This window comes from Ursus maritimus, unplaced genomic scaffold (assembly GCF_017311325.1).
Source record: "Ursus maritimus isolate PB19 unplaced genomic scaffold, ASM1731132v1 scaffold_22, whole genome shotgun sequence".
Taxonomy (NCBI): domain Eukaryota; kingdom Metazoa; phylum Chordata; class Mammalia; order Carnivora; family Ursidae; genus Ursus; species Ursus maritimus.
In genome coordinates this window covers 31,812,958-31,831,556 of record NW_024424675.1, presented here as the reverse complement: position 1 = coordinate 31,831,556, position 18,599 = coordinate 31,812,958, and the positions used below count along the sequence as shown (strand labels likewise).

Here is an 18,599-nt window from a genome sequence, read left to right as displayed (position 1 = left end):
TTCAGTTGCCAGCTGTGCCTTGTACCAGCTGGGTGACCTTGGGCTAGTTGCTTAACCTCTCCGAATGAATGTTTCTTATCTGTAAAGTGAGGTTAATAATTTCTAAATGCTGGTTTATGGTGAGGATTGTAGATAATGCATGTAAAGATCAGAACGTGCTCAGTAAACCCAGACGAAGCAGGATCAGTTCAACATCATATTCTTCTTCATTTTTATTTTCTATCCTGCTGAAAATTTTGTGACTCTATAGTCTTAGACCACTTGGAAGCATTATGTGTTTCACAACCCATAGCAGGTTGTGTACTTTTCACAGTACTATCATGTTACTGACAATTACACTCTGGCTTTTTGCTTTGGGAAGTTGGGGAATGTGGGCCTCTCCATCATGTTCCACATTTGTCAATTAACAGTTGCTGTTATGATGGAAACCAAATCAGAGTTTCTTTCAAAGTTCTCAGCACATGTCATGAGGTAACAGTAACTTCCTGACCCAGCTTGGATCTCCAGTAGGTCAGTGTTAGTGTCATTGGTGTGTTTTCCATGGTCTTCCAGCATCATCCCCCGTTATTCCTGGGGCAAGGACCTGAGCACGCACACACACACACACACACACACACAAGGAAGAGAGGGAGTGGGGTTAGGAGGAAAAGGCAATAAAATCGCCAGCACACACTGATGTTAAAGTTTTCTCTTTGTCCATACGCCAAAAAGCCGATAAGCCCAACCTGAAGTAGCTGACGAACCACAGGTTTGTGAAAAAAAAGACCCCTTTGCTACTGAAATAAGGCAACATGATCCATCCTACTCGGTTTTGTGGGTACCGTTACCACAGTTGCCACACGAAAGCTTCTAGTCCCTTGAGTCAAAATCTGGCACAGGTGCATCCCTGGGCCACATGCCTGGCCCTCATAGTAGGGGAGGCTGCGAAAGTCAATATCGAGCATTTTCAGCTACCAGAAGTAGAGGTAATTACTGCCCTTCATCAAGGCTCTTGAGCTAGGAGATTCCCTAGACGTAGGAAAGGATTCAGATGTCAGGCAGGCAAACCCAATAACAAATGTCCAATACCATCCACCACAAAGAAAGATACCATCAACAGAGAAAAATAAGAGCATGTTGGGTGATAGCCTACAGGCTTATTACATCTCTGTCATTTTACACATGGAGAGAAAAATCCAAATACCAAGAGGTCCTTCCGCAGAGAGATGCTGTTTGCCTACCCCACGTTTCCCCCTTCTCCCTTGGTATTAGAGCCTATGTTTTTAGGGGTAGTACTATGCCCAGCTCATAACCCACATACCCCAGCCTCCATTACAGGTAGGGGTGGATGGTTAATGAGCCGAGGCCGTTGGTGGGGGCTTCTGGGGAAGCCCTGTAAAGGCACTATTTTGCTCTTCCCTCCTCCTCCCTTTTTCCTTGCCCAGGACACAGAAACAGTGACTAGAGCTCCAGTAACCACTTTGTGGCAATGCAGCAATCCTAATATTGGAAACCAGCTGCCCCGGATGGCAGAGCAGAAATACAGAACACCTCTGAATATCTGAAGACCTGTCCAACCAGCCTTGGACACCTAACAACATTCTTCTTTTATGTGCTGGAAAAATATATGTAACCTTATTTAAGCCATTGTTACGTTGAGTCTCTGTTACTAGCAGCAGAAGGTAAGGAAGGTAATTCCTGAGGGATACCAGCTGTCTTCAGGGGTCATACAAGCACTTCTCTTCTAGTAGTCCAAGATGGCCTCATCCTCTGGCGCATAGGAAAATCCCAGGAATGCACTCGACGCCCCAGAACTGCTGGCCACAGCGTCGGGAGTGCAGCCAATGGACTTGGAAACAGCTTCCTGGGTGAACTCTGGGTCAAAGTGTTTCAAGTCAGCAGGTCCTGCCTGTGAATACAAACCAACAGTGAGATAGGAACATGGGGGTCCAAGCTGCCAAAGGAACTCACAAGCCCTGAGAGGGATGTTAGGCCTCCCTTCCGAGGGCCTCAGGGACACCCACCTTTAGCTGTCACTTATGCACGGGTTTACATTAGTCGTTTTATTGCACGTGGCCCACTAACCACATATCAATTCCTCTAACCTCCTGGCACCCGGCCTGCTCCACACCAGTGCTCAGACAAGTCAAGTCAACGTACACTTACTGAATGCCTAGCAGGCACTGTTCATGGCACTGGAAATACAAGAGAATAAAATGGAGTGGGCCCCTGATTTCATGGAGCCTCTATTATGCAGAGGGTAGGAGGACCGATTCTGAGCATGTACATAAATAGACAAACAGACAATCTGGGGCGTTGATAGGCCGTGTGAAGAAGAGAAAATAAGGCAATATGGTAGAGAGTGACTGGCTGCTTTCGCCGTTTTGGAGGAAGACCTGTGTGTCAGATTTAATGGTCACGAATCCTCCATTTGCCGTCCAGAGGTGGAGTCTGGCTCTCCACACCTTTAACATGGGCTAGCCATGTGACTTGTTTGGGACAATGGGACGTGACCAGATGTGAAGCAAGCCAAGGCTTGAAAAACACACATTGGGAGTTGTTCTCTCCTGCTGCACTTGGAACCCTAGGCCACCATGTGAACAAGCCCAGGCAAGCCCGTTGGGAGTAGGAGAGGCCTCAGAAGGAGAATCCAGTTGCCCCAGCTGTTGGCCAACTGCCAGGCATTTGAGTGAACCAGTTCTAGACGACTGACATGAGAGAGCCCAGCAGAGACCAGCTGGCCTGGCACGGGCCAAAAAAAGTCACCCAACAAACCCATATTATTGGAGTGAAATACAAAATTGTTTCAAGCCACTAGTTTGGGGGGTGGCTTCCTAGGTAGCATGAGCTCAATGAATCAGCCTCTTTATGAAGAAGGCACAGTCTCTGGAGAACACTAGGCCACCTGGGCTTCCTGAAGTGAGCAGGTGAGCCAATGGAAGGGTCCGCATATCTGCTTGAGTATGCAAGCCTTAGACTATAGAACCAAATAGACCATGGTTTCCAGCTTCTCACAAAGGTCACAGGGCACAGTGGTTCCAGCTCAGGGACCAGAGTTCCAAGACCAGAGTATAGATTCTGGCCCTGGCTCTTGATAGCTGTGTGGTCCTAGACAAGACAGATCTTTTCTGTTTTTTACAAATGATATCGTTGCTAAAGATACTTACGCCCGGTCTCACAGGGGTAGCTGACTGAACCAGGAATCCACCCCCGGCATGTCTTAAAGTCCACTCATTGCATTCTGTTACCTCCCTGTCTAGTATTTTTTATATTATTCTCTCTCCAGGGTGTACATTCAATATTACCCTCAGAGTCTTTGTTACACCCCCAGATAAAGAAACTTTTCAGCTACCCGGACTGAGTGTGTCCTACCTGACAACTGTTGTCAAGACTGCTCAAAGAGACATTCATGCACAGGTAATTCATGAAAGGCAAGGTGTAAAATAGCAAATATTGGCAGTGTGGGGGTGTGCAAACTACATGGAGGGAAGCAGCTTGACAGTGCTGGACGCTGCAGGTGGCTGCGAGCCTCCAACGTCTGCTTCAGATGGGGCTCCTTTCATGAATACTACCACCGCTCATTAATCTTAGTGCTAATAACACCAGTAATTAAATGCTAACCACCTTCACTATAAAGGAAATTAAAACAATATGAGATGCCATGTTTTAGTTAACAAAATTGCAAAGCTGAAAACGGTAACAACTGCACACATTGCAGACAGAGGAAGACAAGAATTCCCCAGCAGACCCTGCTGGCAGGAAGTCGATTTTACTCCCCGCCACACAGTTAAGGCAATAGGAATCAAGAGCCTAGGGGATGCCTGGCAGGCTCAGTCAGGGGAACGTGCGACTCTTGACCTCTGGGTCTTGAGTTCGAGACCCACGCTGCGTGTACAAATTACTTAAAATTAAAAAAAAAAAAAAGAAAAAACCCCTAAAAATGTTCACATTCTTTGATCTGGTAATTCTGCACCTGGAATCCATCTTAAGGAAATAATCAGAACTCTGGGCAAAGATACACACTTAAAGGTGTTCGTTGGTACTTTTACAATAAAGAAAGAATGATAATGACCTAAAGTTCACCATTAGGAGCATGGTTAATAAATGATGTCACCAACAGAGGGCTGAAATATTATGTAGCCATTTAAAATGATACTTCTAAAGTTTTATATGATTTTGGGGAAATAATGACATTGTTTCTAGCAAGAAAAGAAAGGTAGGGGAGAAGACACCCTATGTAGAAAGTATGACCTATGTAAAACACATAGAAAAAGACGGGAGGGAACATGGCAGTGGCAGTTTCTCTGGCAGTGAGATAATCAGCTTTTCCTCCCTGCTGCTTTAAACTCTGTTTTACACACTTTCTATAATGAATACATGTCGTTTTTATTATGAGGAGAAAAAAAGCTAAACACAGAAAAAGATATTTTTACAGGGCTTGGTTCCATCTGGGTGTGCTATGTGACAGAGGAGTTTATTTACTTATATTTTTATTTTTTTTTAATATTTTATTTATTTGACAGAGAGAGTGAGAGAGCACAAGCAGGGGGAGCTGCAGGCAGAGGGAGAGGGAGAAGCAGGCTTCCCGCTCAGCAGGGAGCCCGATGCGGGGCTTGATTCCAGGACCCTGGGATCACGACCTGGGCCAAAGGCAGACACCCAACTGACTGAGCCACCCAGGTGCCCCTATTTACTTATTTTTTTAAGACTTTATTTTTAAGTAATCTCTACACCCAACATGGGACTCAAACCTACAACTCTGAGATCAAGAGTTGCATGCTCCACTGACTGAGCCAGCGAGGAACCCCCAGAGAGTGCTTTAAACAGTGTAAAGGGCCCTGCAATGAACGTTATTGGTGCTGAGAATGAAGGGAGGGGCAGCGTGGCTCATACACAGAGCTGGACTGGCAGTCCAGACTTCTAGAGTCTAGACCCCGTTTTGCCTCTACCTTACTGTGTGGCCTTGGGCCCTTGGTTTTCCCACCTCTAGAAAGAGAGTTGGCCCAGATCCCCTCCAAGCTCCCACCAGCCCCAGAAATCCAGAATCTGGAACACAGTGACCTCTTACCACATTTGGGTTGAAGGGTGGAGTCAGCCTCTTGTGGTACAAGTCATCCCAGTTTATGGGGCTGAAGAATACATGGTTCTTTATCTCAAGCTGCAGGAAGAAGGTGCTGATCACAAGTAGCCCTCCCCACAGCACTCCTCCCCACCCTCACCCTCCACCCCCCATGCGCGGGAGCTCCAACTCTACTGGCAAATGGCTGTCAAGCCCTAAAACGTTTATTGGGAAAGTAACTTGTACTACCAGCTGTTTTCCTGGGACAAAGGGCTGTTGTGCAGCCAGGCCTCTTCCCTTCTCCATCATCTAGATCCCAAACCCTTCTCCCCCACAGCATTCATTTATTCCTCAACTATTTACTGAGCACCTACTCTATGCCAGCACCACAGGACGCTGTGGTGGTATGTCAATGAACAAGATTGCAGAACCCGCCTCTGGGGTCCCCAGGGGATCCTGCCACTCCACCCAGCTGCCTCAGTGCATCTTAATTCTTCTAGAATGCAAACCAGAGAAATAGACCACATAGCTCAGTAAAGAAAGTGAAGGAAATAAAGCCCCAAGAAAAGCTGCAGGTTCCTGGAGACTCAGAATTTAAGACTCAGCCCTGGGCCTGATTCACTACTTATTTCCTAATGTAAGCCAATGTCAGCATCAAGTTCCTCCTATCCCAGCAGGATCCTCTCTATCTGTGTTTTGCAAGGAATGATTCTCCAGCTCCCTACATCAGAACAGCTCCCCACCCCATGCCCTGTGTGATTGTTCAAAAGTCAGATCCAAAATATCTTGAATGCCCAAGAAATACATAACACTGGTTGCCTTTAAATTAAGGAACTGGGGGACTAGAAGGACTTCCCTTAATATCCTTTGAATTTTTATCTATTGGAATATATACCTTATTTGAAAAATCATACATATTTTTTACGATGAAAATTTCCACTTGGACGAAGGGGACCAGTCTTCATGAAAGTTCCCTTCTTTAAGCTGCCCAGGATGGGTAGGCAAATGCCCTAAATGTTGTTACACTTCACAGTATCCAGCATGTGGGGCTGTGGGTACCAACACTTAGCACTGGCCTAAGCGCTTTGCATATATTAATTCATGTGATCTTTATAGCAGCTGTGAGCTAGGTGTTATTATTGCAGATGGGGAAACTGAAGCTTACAGAGAGAAGTTATGCAATTTTCCCAAGGTTCTGCAACCAGGAAGGACTAGGAAGGTGGAGGAGGGATCAGAACCCAGGTAGTCTGTCTCATAGTCCGTGCATCGCAACCACTCTGCTAGAAGAGAAAGCAAACTTCCAGGGAGAAAAGCTGTATGATCTTCCTTTCATAAATTCAAATTATCTTTTGTTGACTAGAGACTGTAAGATTATTTTCCAAGGGCTACTTTAATAAAAAAGAAAATCACGAACTCATTATAGGAATCGATAGCGAATTACTCATCTCTATAACCCGAATGTCCAGCCTGGCACTGGCAAAAACCAAGTCCAGTCCTCTCTCTGCACAGAAACCAGAGGAATTTCTTAAAACTGAAACTGGGTCTTGCCATAGCCCCACTCAAAATCCGCCAAAGTGGACCACTCTTCTTGGTCCTGCCACAGGACTTTTGCACATGCTGTGCCCTGTGTTGTCACCTCCTCAGAGTGGACCTCCCTTACCATGCCAGTGTAAATTCACTCCCTCCCATTATTGTCTGTCTTGGCTTGTTGTTCATTCATTTCCTGGTACCTGTCACACTCTGCAATAATTATATACCATAAAGTTTGTTTATTGTCTGCCCTTCCCCAGTCAACTTAGTAAGGGCAGAGACCCAGCCATTGAATTGCTAGAACCTAGCTCAATGCCTGGCACATAGTAGGTGCTCAGTAAACATTGGCTGAATAAAAGAACTGGACTGAAGGAAGTAATCAAGCAGTAGCAGCTGTGAATTTCCAAATGAAGGAGTTTGCAAGGCCTGGTTTTAGAGGGCAGCCAGACGCACACCACTGTACTTCTAAGCTGCTTCTGCAGGTAGCTGAGCCCCCCGTCAGGGACCAGTGTTCCACTGGCAGTTCACTTACAAAGTCTGATTTGGAGCCCAGCCGCTGCCTCTGGTCCTTGTGGAGAAGGCCTTGCAGGAGGTCACAGGCAGCCACGGTCTGGCCCCCGGGGATCCGTAGTGGCTGATACAGAATGTTCTCATACATCTGGGACATGTCTTGGCTGTAGAATGGTGGCTGATGAGAGAGAGAGAGAAGCTGGAGGCTCATCCATGCTAAAGGGGGGAAAGGTCTCAGGGAGACTTGGAGCAAAGCCAGGTAATGGAAGGATTCCGCCAGACCGTGTCTTGTGCAATGGCTCATGTCGCAGTCTGGAGAGAGACACAGAGCTCGGCTTCTGGCACAGGGGAGAGGGCTGCTGGGAAGGCTGAGGGGAGACCTCCCAGGAGCATCCCCTATCCAGCTCTCTTTACCCAGCTTGGGCACCAACTCTGCACTTTGCGAAGTGAACATTCATCCTTCCAGCCCAGCGTCACAGCCGTCTTTGGAAACGGGCAGTCATTTGTTGGTTAAGACAAGGCTCAGAGAGATGAAGTCGCATGGCCAGGAACAGACCCAGGCCCCCATCCATGCCCAGAGCCTCCTCTTTCCTGAGGCTCTTCATCCCACCTCCTCCGCTGGCTCTTCCTTTTCCTGACTCCACGGAGCCCATTCTTTCATATCCCCCACGCTCTGTCGGCGAAGCCACCCCAGAGCAGCACGTAAGCTGGGGGGAGCCTCCACAAGCCACCGGCACCAAGACCTTTCTGGGCCTCAGTTTCCCTCTCAGTAAATAAGAACAAATCCATCTCCTACAGTGGCAGCCTCAAAAGTCTGTTTCTAGGTGTCAAAGGAGTAACGTATGAGATGGTGGGGTGTAAAGTGCTGAACTAACGTTATGGAAAAAACATACATAATCCTCACATCCTCTTTTTGCGCTTGGACTAGAGAGATGGCTCATTCGGTTCCTTGAAAAGCCTGAGGAGGCCACACAGGGAGAGATCCACCCCACGTCTTCCCAGAGCCGCATGTCCCTTGCAGATGGCTACGCCCCACTCACCAGGCCTTGCAGCATCTCGTAGAGAACTGCCCCCAAGCACCACCAGTCCACTGCCCGATCATAGGGCTCTTTACGAAGCACTTCTGGAGCCAAGTACTGTTGAGGAGAAATACACTTCTCTGAAAGGCACTCGGCCTCAGTCTCCCCAGTTGTAAAACAGGGCACTTGGAAGAACATTTCACCAGGGGTTGACCCTGCTATGATATTCACTTGGCCGTGCGTATGTTCAATCAGCATCCATTTGCCAAAGGCCTACTCTGTGCGTGACCCTTTGCCAACATGCTGGGGACAGAGGGGAGATCAGGCAGGACTGCCTTGTACAGTTATATAAATGACATGCCGTACAAAAGTAGCAGCCAAAAGGATACAGGGAGATGTAAGCCCGGCTGCGATCAACTCACCAAGCCACAACCCTAGTATAGGGCTATATCTGGAACTTTATTAATGTTTCATAGAGTAACTTTTTCTAATTAATGTGCCCAAGGGGGTGCCTTTATCTAATTTGCACAAAAGCATCCAGTTGGTGTCCTGGGAATAGGAAAGCCCTGTGAGTACTCACAGTGCACTGGGGAGACTAATGGTGAAGTGTAAGTAAATGTGGCCCATCCTTGTACTGGAAACCTCAGTGACAGAGAGATGGATAGGAATCAGGAAAGAGGAGGCGACACTTGAGTTCATATTGACAGATAGATGCATGCTGCAGAGCTGTGCCTTCCAACAAGAAGAGGACCTGAGGCAGAACTGTGCTTTCTGTCAAACCCAAGGGCTTGGTGACCCCTTAGCCTGGCATCTCTGCCACTAAGGAAAGAGGTCTCAGCAGCTGACAAAGCCATTTTGAGAGACTGTGAGTCTGGGGGAGGGCGGGTAGTTACCCAGACCTGAGCCCTATGTAGGGCTCATTTAACCTCCCAGAACCTTGATTTCTTCCTCCATAAAATGGGGTTGTAGGATCCCTCCCTGGGGGCTGTTTTAAGGCTATCTGCTAATCTAGGTGTAATATGATATGTGTGTAGGCCTTGAACAATGGAAGCAACCATGGGTACTCTTGTCTGTGCTTCCTGGCATCACAGCAGTGGCTGAGTTATGGAAGAGATGACGTGCTGGGGCCCCACGTCTCCTACACAATCCAGTGTGTCCTATGCCCTGCTCCTAGCCGCTGGCATTGTCCAAGGAAGGGATGGCTGGGTTGTCAGGCTTTGGGACACCAGTCTGTCCAGCGGACACCTGCCATTTGCAAACACAGACAACGGCTCCTGCTCAGAGAGATCACCAGTCCATCAGCCACCCCAAAACCAAATGGAGCAGGCCCAGCTGAGATCGGAGATCCAGATTTTCTGGCATACAGAGAACAGAGCAGCTAAAGTCCTCTCCCATGCCAGATCAGGAGGAGCTTCCCAGGCCTGCAGCCTCTGCCTCCCAGCCCCCACCCAGATACCTGTCAACTGGGAGCCCCTTTGGGTCCAAGGTCCAAGGGTCAACACTGGTGGGAGTCCAAGGAAAGATTTTCACTGCAAGGCTACGGGGAGGCCTTGGCAGGACACAGACACGTAGGAATTACTGCTGAGACCCACAGATTTTAGCCCCGCCAGGCTCTTGGCGGTTGGAAGAGGGGAGTGGACTAGCGTTTTACACTTGCAAGCCCTGATCTTAACTGTCAGGCCAAGCCCTCCTGTAGCACGTGGACTTCACCCTGTAGGGCAGGCTGTCCAGTATGGCAGCCACCTGTCGCACGTGGCTACCGAACGCTTGCAATGAGATTGAGCTCAGTTGAGGTGGACCGTAAGTGTAAAATCCACTCTGGATTTCAAAGACTTAGAAGAAAAGAATAAACTATCTCAACAATTTTATATTGATTGTATGTTGTAATGACAATATTTTGTATCTATTGGCTTAATTAAAATATATTATTAAAATGCATTCCACCTGTTTCTTTTTACTTTTTAAATGTGGCTGCTGGGAGACTTTACATTGAGCGTATGGTTTGCATGGCACTTTCTCCTACTATAGACCGCATTGCTGCACAGCTTCACCAGCAATGCAGTCTATATATATATATATATGCCCCCATTACACAGAAGGGAAAACCGAGGCAGAGTGCACAGCCAGGTCAGCGCAAGGGCTCGGGTGACAGGAGGGAGCCTCCCTGCCCCCGGTGTAGCCTGTTGGCTCTAAGCAGGAGTTGAAGCTCAACCACTCATGACCTGGCCTCTGACCTCTCCTACCAGGTTTGGCTTACCTCAGGGGTGCCACAGAATGTGGATGTGGTCTCCTCAGGCTCTACACCTTCCTTGCAGAGGCCAAAATCCGTCAGCACCACGTGTCCCTGCAGAGGAGGGTGGGCGGGGGCTGGAGGGTGACCTAAGCTAAAGGTATGGCCAGGCCTAACCCCAAAGCCCAGGTGCTTCACCCCAGGATAGTAGCTGTGGGGTCTTACGCCTCTGGCACAGGCTCTAGGTTCCACTTAGAGACCCACAGCTCCTAGACTGGGTGCCAGGAGCAGTACAAGGGGCAAGGTGGGGGGATAGCGTTGCACTGTCTGCTCCCCCCAGCTTATCACAGACTTAGACCCATGCCCTACAACATGGCAGCTCCATGAATGTCCTTGCTGGAGGGGACTGATGATGGCAGCTCCCTTGACAGAGGGCTGGCGGTTGAGAAAGGAACCATATCTTGTGGCAGCTGGCAGGTGGGCGGCTGGTGGAGATCGTGGGGTGAGTGGATACTGTGGGGCTCTGCTCAGATCCCCCCTTTAGAAGCAGTCATGCCCATCCCCCCTCCCCAACTTCTGGCACATAGCGCTCACCCAAAGTTATGCCCCTCCCAAGGACCAATCGACACTCAATGACCGGTCGATGCAGGGGCACAAAAGCCCAGCCTCCTTGCCTCAACTTGGAACGGTTCTAAAGAGTTGCCCCAGCTTGGGCCCTCCCCACCCCTGTAAGATCAGCCAAGGCCTCCTCATTTGCAACCGCAATGCAGGTGGGCTTCCTCCTCCGCCCAATCTTGCCTCCTCATCCCCTTAAAACTGGATCTCTAAAGAGCATTCCCAATAACCATCTGCACTCAACACTCCAGCTCTTTCCAGGGGACCTAGTCTGAGACATGGAGAGACTACAAAGTCCAAGAGCCTCCACCTGGCTCCACTCCTGCCCCCGCAGACCTCGTACACACACACATGCACATACATGTGCACACATACTCGGATGCATCCCTATCCATATGGACACAGGTACAATGCTTGCACACACACTCCTAAACACACAGCACATATGTGCAGCTATGCACACGCACATGCACACGCACACACACAAACACACACACACACCAACCTGGCAGTCCAAGAGAATGTTCTCTGGTTTCAGGTCCCTGCAGAAAACAAGAGAAAAGAGCACTGTGATGTCTTACTTAGTGAGGAGAGCCGGGAACCCGGGTCCTGGCAGGAGGACTATTCCTGGAGGCTCACGGAGATGTGGAGGGAGAGCCCAAGGAGAACGGGCACTTGATCCCAGAAAGGAAGCTCCTAGTCTACTCCCACTGCTTGGCCATCCTCCTCACACAGAGGGCCACGTTCACCAGGACCTCGGGGGCCACAGAACCCCTGGCATTTGTGGCAGAAGGGCCAGGCCTGGCTCGGAGCCACAGGTGGGCCTCACCTGTAAATGACATTGAGGGAGTGCAGGTAGCCAATGGCGCTGGCCACCTCGGCAGCATAGAACCGGGCCCGGGGCTCCAGGAAGCGGCGTTCCCGCTGCAGGTGGAAGAAGAGCTGGAAGGGGAGGAGATGTGTGAGACGGTCTCTGGGTGGGGGGCTCCAGCTCCTAGAGCGCAGAGTGTGGGGCGACAGGCCGAGTCACCTGCTCTCTGAGCTGCAAGGTACTCCGACGGAAAAGACTTGCTCGGGGTGTCTGGGGGTCCCAGTCGGTTAAGCATCTGACTCTTGATCTCAGCTTAGGCCTTGATCTCAGAGTCGTGAGTTCAAGTCCCACGTTGGACTCTATGCCTACTTAATAAAAGGGGGGGGCATGCCGGCCCCCACCCTAGAGAGCAGTCGGGTGTCCAAAGTGTCAGCAGGAGAGCTTAATCTGCATGAATTGAGCAGCCACTGGGTTCCAGGCTCAAAGCCAGACCCTTTCAGGTCTCTTATCTCATTTAATACCCATGACTACCCTTAAGGCATCAAATATGATGCCAGTTTCACCTAGCAGGAAACTGGGAGGGGTCAGGCGGCTTGCCCAAGGCCATGTAGCTCATCACTGCCAGAGCTGCCACTCGAGCCCGGGTCGCTCAAAGATGCACTTTTCCTCCCCCCTAGACAGTAAGATGCTCATAGCTGTCCAACTGAGCCCAGCCTAGGTCTGCCCCTGGGCCAACTGCTTTCATCTATTTTGTTGGCCTTGGAAAGGCCTTTATCTCTACCAGGGGACTTAGGGATCCAGAGCAAACACTCCCCTCTTGGTGTCAGGCCAAAAGTCATGAGATCACTGGGTTCGATCTGGGGTCACCTGCCCAGAGAGACACAGTGAAGTCCAGGACGGAGCCCAGCTTATCCCCACTGTGCTTCTGGGTCACACGTGGCCTCGGGTCTCTGTTTACCACAGGGACCAGTCACCCCCACCTAGTGGCCTGTGGTATAAAAAGGGGACATTGGGATGTTCACCCCAGAGCTCCACGAACACTGACCTTGCCCAGGTGCACTCCAGTGAGTCTGGGCAGCCTTGCATGGGGCAAGTCAAGAAATGCTACGGCTGGGAGCCAAACAGACTTGCCTTCAAATCCTGGCTCTGTCAGGGGCGGGCTGGGGGGCCTTGAGCAAGGGAGTTACCTCCTGAGCCTCAGTTTTTCAGCTACAAAATGGGTCTGTTGTGAGGATGAGGTGAGATCAGTCCAGAATCTGGTACACACTGGGCCTGTAAGAGTCCGGCCCAGGGAAGCCTCCCTAGGGGTCCACCCACCTCTCCCCCGTTGACATAGTCGAGCACGAAGTAGAGCTTCTCGGGCGTCTGGAAGGAGTAGCGCAGGCCCACAAGGAAGGGGTGCTGCACGTTCTTCAGAAGCACGCTGCGCTCCGCCATGATGTGGTTCTGCTGTGGAGTCATAGGCAGGGGCCCATGTCATAGCCCACCGCAGCCCCTTGTACCCTGGCACAGACTCACTCATGGGGGTTGCCCTGCCCAGGACCTTCTCATGCCCCTGCTCAAATACCCACCGTGGCTCCTTAGTGCCGTCAGAGCCAGGCTCCTTGCCTAGTAGCCAAGATTCTGAATGGTCAGCCTCATCCCGAGCCACGTAGGTGCAGCTGCAGCCCCCGGGTCAGAAACCCCTGTCCCCCTCCGCCCCGGGCAATAAGGAAAGCATACGTGATTACTGCATACAGGGAGCCACATTCATGCTTTTGTTCACGCTCTTTTTCCTGCCTGGATGCCCTACATTAGAGGCCAGCTGCCAGGCCACCCCCTTCCTAAAGACCGCCCCTATCTGCCCTCAGGATGTCCTTGTTAACTTTAATTCCCTAGCCTGAGTCCTCTGATTGAGAAGTCAATCCTCTCTCGGGGTCTGCTCTATCCCCCTCAGGGGGGGTGGAGTTAAAGAGACTCAAGTCAGCTGAAGAACTAGAACTCCAGCGTGGCTGTGGCTTGAGGGGCCTTTGGAGAGTAGAAAGTGGCTCCAACACCACACATCCAGAGAGGCTGGCAGCTAGACAGGGCAGGGGGCTTGTCGGCCATGGCGCCCTGAATTTCCCAGGGGAGCACGGAGGCCTGGGCCGGGGTCCTCCCGACGGCCCTGTGGGTGAGCCTGTTGGCCTGGCTTCCTTGAGAAGCACCGTCAGCACCCTCGGCCCTCCGTCTGCTATGACCCAGAGCTGCGCCCAGGCCCAGGGGTCCTTCAGAGCTGGGACCCATCTGGGAAACCACCTGAGGCTGGGGTCGAGAAGCAGGAGGGGAAATGCCTGAGCACAAGCTCTGGTACCTCTTTCTTCTTTAAGATGGACTTCTTCTGCAGCACTTTCACTGCGTAGAACGTCCCGTCAGACTTGTGCTTGGCCAGCAGGACCTGTGCAGAAGCACAAACGCAAGGCCCCGCGGGGGGGACGACTCCTCTGAGCTTCGGATTTCCCCATCAGCCCCTAGCTCTGGCCCCGAGTCTGTGATTCTGCAGGTTTGCGAGCTCCCGCTTTGCACACACAAGCCACAGGCAGAGAGTGGAGGAGGCCGGGGAAGGGAAGACCCACGCCTCCCAACTCACTGTGTCACTCACCTTCCCATAGCTCCCTTTGCCAATGACTTTCAGGAAGTCAAAGTCGGTGGGCCGGGCACTGGGGGGAGGGGGAAGAACACAGGTCAGCATTTGTGAACTTGGGAAACCTGGCTCCTGAGGTCAAATCCAGGCTTCTCTTTAACTTAGAAGCTGGGGAATAGAGGGAGCTTTCCAAGAGCCAAGGCTCCTCACCACTGAAGCATGCCATGTTCTCCCAGCCAAGTGGGCTTGGAGGACTGGCTCCTGCCCCTGGGGATCCATAGTCGAGTAACCAACAGGCAAGTTGGGAAGAAAACCAGACGCAACTGAAGGCAAGAAATTTGGCCTCCAAACCTGAGAAGGGCCTGAAAAGTAGGGAATTGCTAACAACGCAGACTTAGGGGGGCATTTCAGGCATGCGACTCAGCATGGGCAAAGGCTGGGGAATTAGTGGGAGATAAAGCTGGGGGACGGTTCTGGGTCCCAGGGGGCAGAGGGTCTTGACAGTAGACCAGAGAACTTGGATCAGATTCCCAAGGAGAGGGCAGTCAGGTATGAGGAAAGCCAGAGAGGAAAGTTGCTTGAGGGACCAGAACTCACTTTGGGTTGGCTGAAGGTCCCAGGTTGATGTTCCCATTGGCCCTTGAGGGCTAAAGACATTTACAGAAAAGTTAGTGAGATCAGCAGTGACTGTGTCTTAGGATCCTCGGCTCCCTGCTTTCCCCTTGCCTAGGCCCCGCTCCCTTCTCTACTAGCCTGCCTGCTTCCTCCTTCCTTCTTTCCACCGGTCTACCAACCCACCCAACCACCCACCACCTCATCTGCTTCTCCTAACACCCCATTTTTTTCTTGAAGCTCTTGCCCAACTCTGTGCCCTGTTTACCCTGCAAACAGCCCACTTCCGTGGGCTCAGTGACCTAGTCCTGCTCTAGGTGGGCCCACCAGGCTGGCCTGAGCTTCCACCGATTTCCCCTGGCGGAGGAAGTGAGCCCCCTGGTGGTGGGTAGGGGAACCAAGACCCGCTCACCTGAGGACTCGGGGTCCCGGCTGGGCTAGAGTCCATTCTATAGCAGTGATCAGATGGGCTCTGGGGACACAAGAGGGACCAGGCATGAGAGAGCTGTTGTTGGGGAAGGAGGATCACCTGTCTAAGGCTTTAGGCACTGCCGCACTCTCCACCCCTCCCCAACCCCATGTATCTGCCAGTCTGAGCATCTCCTACCCGAGGCCAGTGACCCCTGCAAGGGACAAGAACTGATGTACCCTGGACCCAGCCTCTCTAATCAAACATCTCAAGAGAGAGCCAGGGAGAATGGCCAGGGGTATGCCTCCCAGGCTGAATCTTTTCAAGGGTTGGGGACTGCCAGTACGCCAAGATCCCTGTGAGCCAGGCAGCTCCGGAAGTCCAGGATGGCCGGGGCTGGAAGGCTGGGCTCCCCAGGCTCCCAGACAGGCATAGGCAAGCCTGAATTCCTATGGACAGCCCTGAGCTGGGATCTGTGTTGTGTTGACTATTATCTCCCTGCCACATGGACATCTACTTAATGCCCCCAGAATGGCAGCTGCCCTGGGCGCCTGGGGCCAGAGCCATGAAGAGATGACCCAAGCCTGACTAGTGTCTGTTTGAGATCAAACAGTGAAGAGTGTGACTAGCTGGTCTGTGCAGTGAGGAGCACAGTGTCTTTCCTGCTCCTGGCCTGCAGGGTGAGGGAGGCTGGCGTGTCCAGGCCCTGGCTCCAGGATGCCCACGGCACGCCCCTGCTTGGGAGGCCAAGGCTAAGAACTGAGATCCCACCTAAGAACCCAGTTGCTCACAGGGGCTGCAGGTACTGTACATCCCAGGACCTGCTGGGGGCCTACGCTACAGCCTAGCCTCTCTGGGTAAAAACCACCCATCTTTACAAGGGAGGATCCTAGAGCAACCACCCCCACGGCATTCTTGGGTGCTGACAAAGTGACCCCAGGGAAAAGGAGGGAACCCCTTAGCCCAGGCTGCTCCAAAAGGCCCAGACCTGTGGGGCCCCGGGAGAACGAGTTGCAGAACTGCCTGGGTAGGAGTGTAGCCTGGCTTCAGCCAGTGCCCCATGGTCCGTGCTCCCCCGGGGGGGGGGGGGCCCAACGCTGCCACACCCTCTCCTGGGCTGGCCCCATAGGCCCTTTTGCCAGGCCCTGGCCTCTCCGGCCCCACATACCTGCGCAGCCTGAGGAGAGGCCACTGAAAGAACCAGCAGTTGGAGCCGGAGGATAGGCCGTGGACAAGAGAGCCTCTCTCTGTTCTCCCAACAAGGGCCGAAGTGTCTGTGCCTGGCGCTGGCCCGGCCCCAGCACCCAGCTCAGAGCTCCCAGCAGCCGCAGCAGCAGCAAGGGGGCTGTTGATGTCACGTGGGATCCAGCAGAGCTTAAGATGGGACCAGAGACCTCTGTTCCCTCGGGGACATCGCCTCCCCCTGGGGGGTGGGTGGAAGGGGGTGGGCAATAGCTGCAGGAATGCCCTGTTGACGCTTGGGGCTTGTTGGAGTGTGTGCGATTGTGGGGCTCAGGCTGCGTGTGTGTGTGTGCGTGTGCATGCCTGTGTGTGTGTGTGTGTGTACAGGTGTCTTGTGCACAGATGTGCTTGTGTGTCTGGTGTATCAGTGTGTCCCCGCGTGTCGAGGCTTTTGTGTGTGTGTGAGCCTATGTGTAGATGACTGATGTGTTCTGCTTGTGCGTACCAGTGTGACTGTGTATTGAATTCTGTCAGTGTGTCCAGTGTGTCTATGCCTCTGTAACTGTGTTCTCATTGTGTGTAGAGATGGGCTTCTGGATATTTGCAGATGACACTACAGATAAAAGATTAGTATCCAAGATCTACAAAGAACTTCTCAAAATCAATACACGGGAAACAAATAATCAAATAAAAAAATGTGCAGAAGATATGAACACTTTTCCAATGAAGACATACAAATGGCTAACAGACACATGAAAAAATGTTCAAAATCATTAGCCATCAGGGAAAGTCAAATCAAAACCACATTGAGATACCACCTTACGCCAGTTAGAATGGCAAAAATTGACAAGGCAGGGAACAACAAATGTTGGAGAGGATGTGGAGAAAGGGGATCCCTCCTACATTGTTGGTGGGAATGCAAGTTGGTACAGCCACTTTGGAAAACAGTGTGGAGGTCCCTTAAAAAGTTAAAAATTGGGGGCGTCTGGGTGGCGCAGTCGTTAAGCGTCTGCCTTCGGCTCAAGGCGTGATCCCAGCGTTCTAGGATCGAGCCCCACATCAGGCTCCTCTGCTGGGAGCCTGCTTCTTCCTCTCCCACTCCCCCTGCTTGTGTTCCCTCTCTCCCTGGCTGTCTCTCTCTCTGTCAAATAAATAAATAAAAATCTTTAAAAAAAAAAGTTAAAAATTGAGCTACCCTATGATCCAGCCATTGCACTACTGGGTATTTACCCCAAAAATACAGACGTAGTGAAAAGAAGGGCCATATGCACCCCAGTGTTCAAAGCAGCATTGTCCACAATAGCTAAATTGTGGGAGGAGCAGAGATGCCCTTCAACAGATGACTGGATTAAGAAGATGTGGTCCATATATACAACAGAGTATTACTCAGCCGTCAGAAAGAATGATTACACAACATTTGCAGCAACATGGACGGGACTGGAGGAGATTATGCTAAGTGAAATAAGTCAAGCAGAGAAAGACAATTATCTATGGTTTCACTCATTTATGGAACATAAGAACTAGGAAGATCGGTAGGAGAAGAAAGGGAAGAATGAAGGGGGGGTAAACAGAAGGGGGAATGAACCATGAGAGACTGTGGACTCAAACTGAGGGCTTCAGAGGGGAGTGGGTGGGGGATTGGGATAGGCTGGTGATGGGTAGTAAGGAGGGCACGTATTGCATGGAGCACTGGGTGTTATATGCAAATAATGAATCATGGAACATTACATCCAAAACTAGGGATGAACTGTATAGTGACTAACATAACATAATAAAAAATTATTATTAAAAAAAAAGAGATGGGCTTCTGTGTAGTCAGTGTGTCAGTGTGTATCTTTATATATGTTAATGCATTACACGGGTGTGTGTCAGTGTGAGTCTGTGTGTGGGAATCTACATATGTGTCTGCAGACGAGTCTAGGGGTCTATTAATACATGTGTAACCACCTGCGTAGATATAGTTTGTTGTGTGTCTGTTCATCTTGGTGTATATCAGTAAGTGTGTGTGTGTGTGTGTGTGTGTGTGTGTGTGTGTGTGTGT

General features: G+C 51.0%; 1 protein-coding gene across 6 annotated transcripts in view; it reads right to left on the bottom strand.

Annotated features, from left to right (window-relative positions):
• Nucleotides 1–1,094: 1,094 nt before the first annotated feature.
• SGK2 (serum/glucocorticoid regulated kinase 2) overlaps nt 1,095–18,599 on the bottom strand; it is a 24,345-nt gene continuing 6,840 nt past the window's right edge. For 2 of the 6 annotated variants that reach the window (XM_008698091.2, XM_040638329.1), the window contains exons 2-13: nt 15,380–15,439; nt 14,953–15,002; nt 14,374–14,431; nt 14,086–14,169; nt 13,071–13,202; nt 11,772–11,884; nt 11,448–11,484; nt 10,355–10,441; nt 8,119–8,214; nt 7,101–7,256; nt 5,048–5,137; nt 1,095–1,888 (exon numbers count right to left, since the gene is read on the bottom strand). In XM_008698091.2, the coding sequence (XP_008696313.1) occupies nt 1,724–1,888; nt 5,048–5,137; nt 7,101–7,256; nt 8,119–8,214; nt 10,355–10,441; nt 11,448–11,484; nt 11,772–11,884; nt 13,071–13,202; nt 14,086–14,169; nt 14,374–14,431; nt 14,953–15,002; nt 15,380–15,439 (1,128 nt within the window). In that variant the 3' untranslated portion in view covers nt 1,095–1,723. Of the gene's footprint in view, nt 1,889–5,047; nt 5,138–7,100; nt 7,257–8,118; nt 8,215–10,354; nt 10,442–11,447; nt 11,485–11,771; nt 11,885–13,070; nt 13,203–14,085; nt 14,170–14,373; nt 14,432–14,952; nt 15,003–15,379; nt 15,440–16,544; nt 16,606–18,599 lie in introns of those variants that run through there. The other 4 variants (XM_040638331.1, XM_008698092.2, XM_040638330.1 and 1 more) reach the window with 4 other exon arrangements.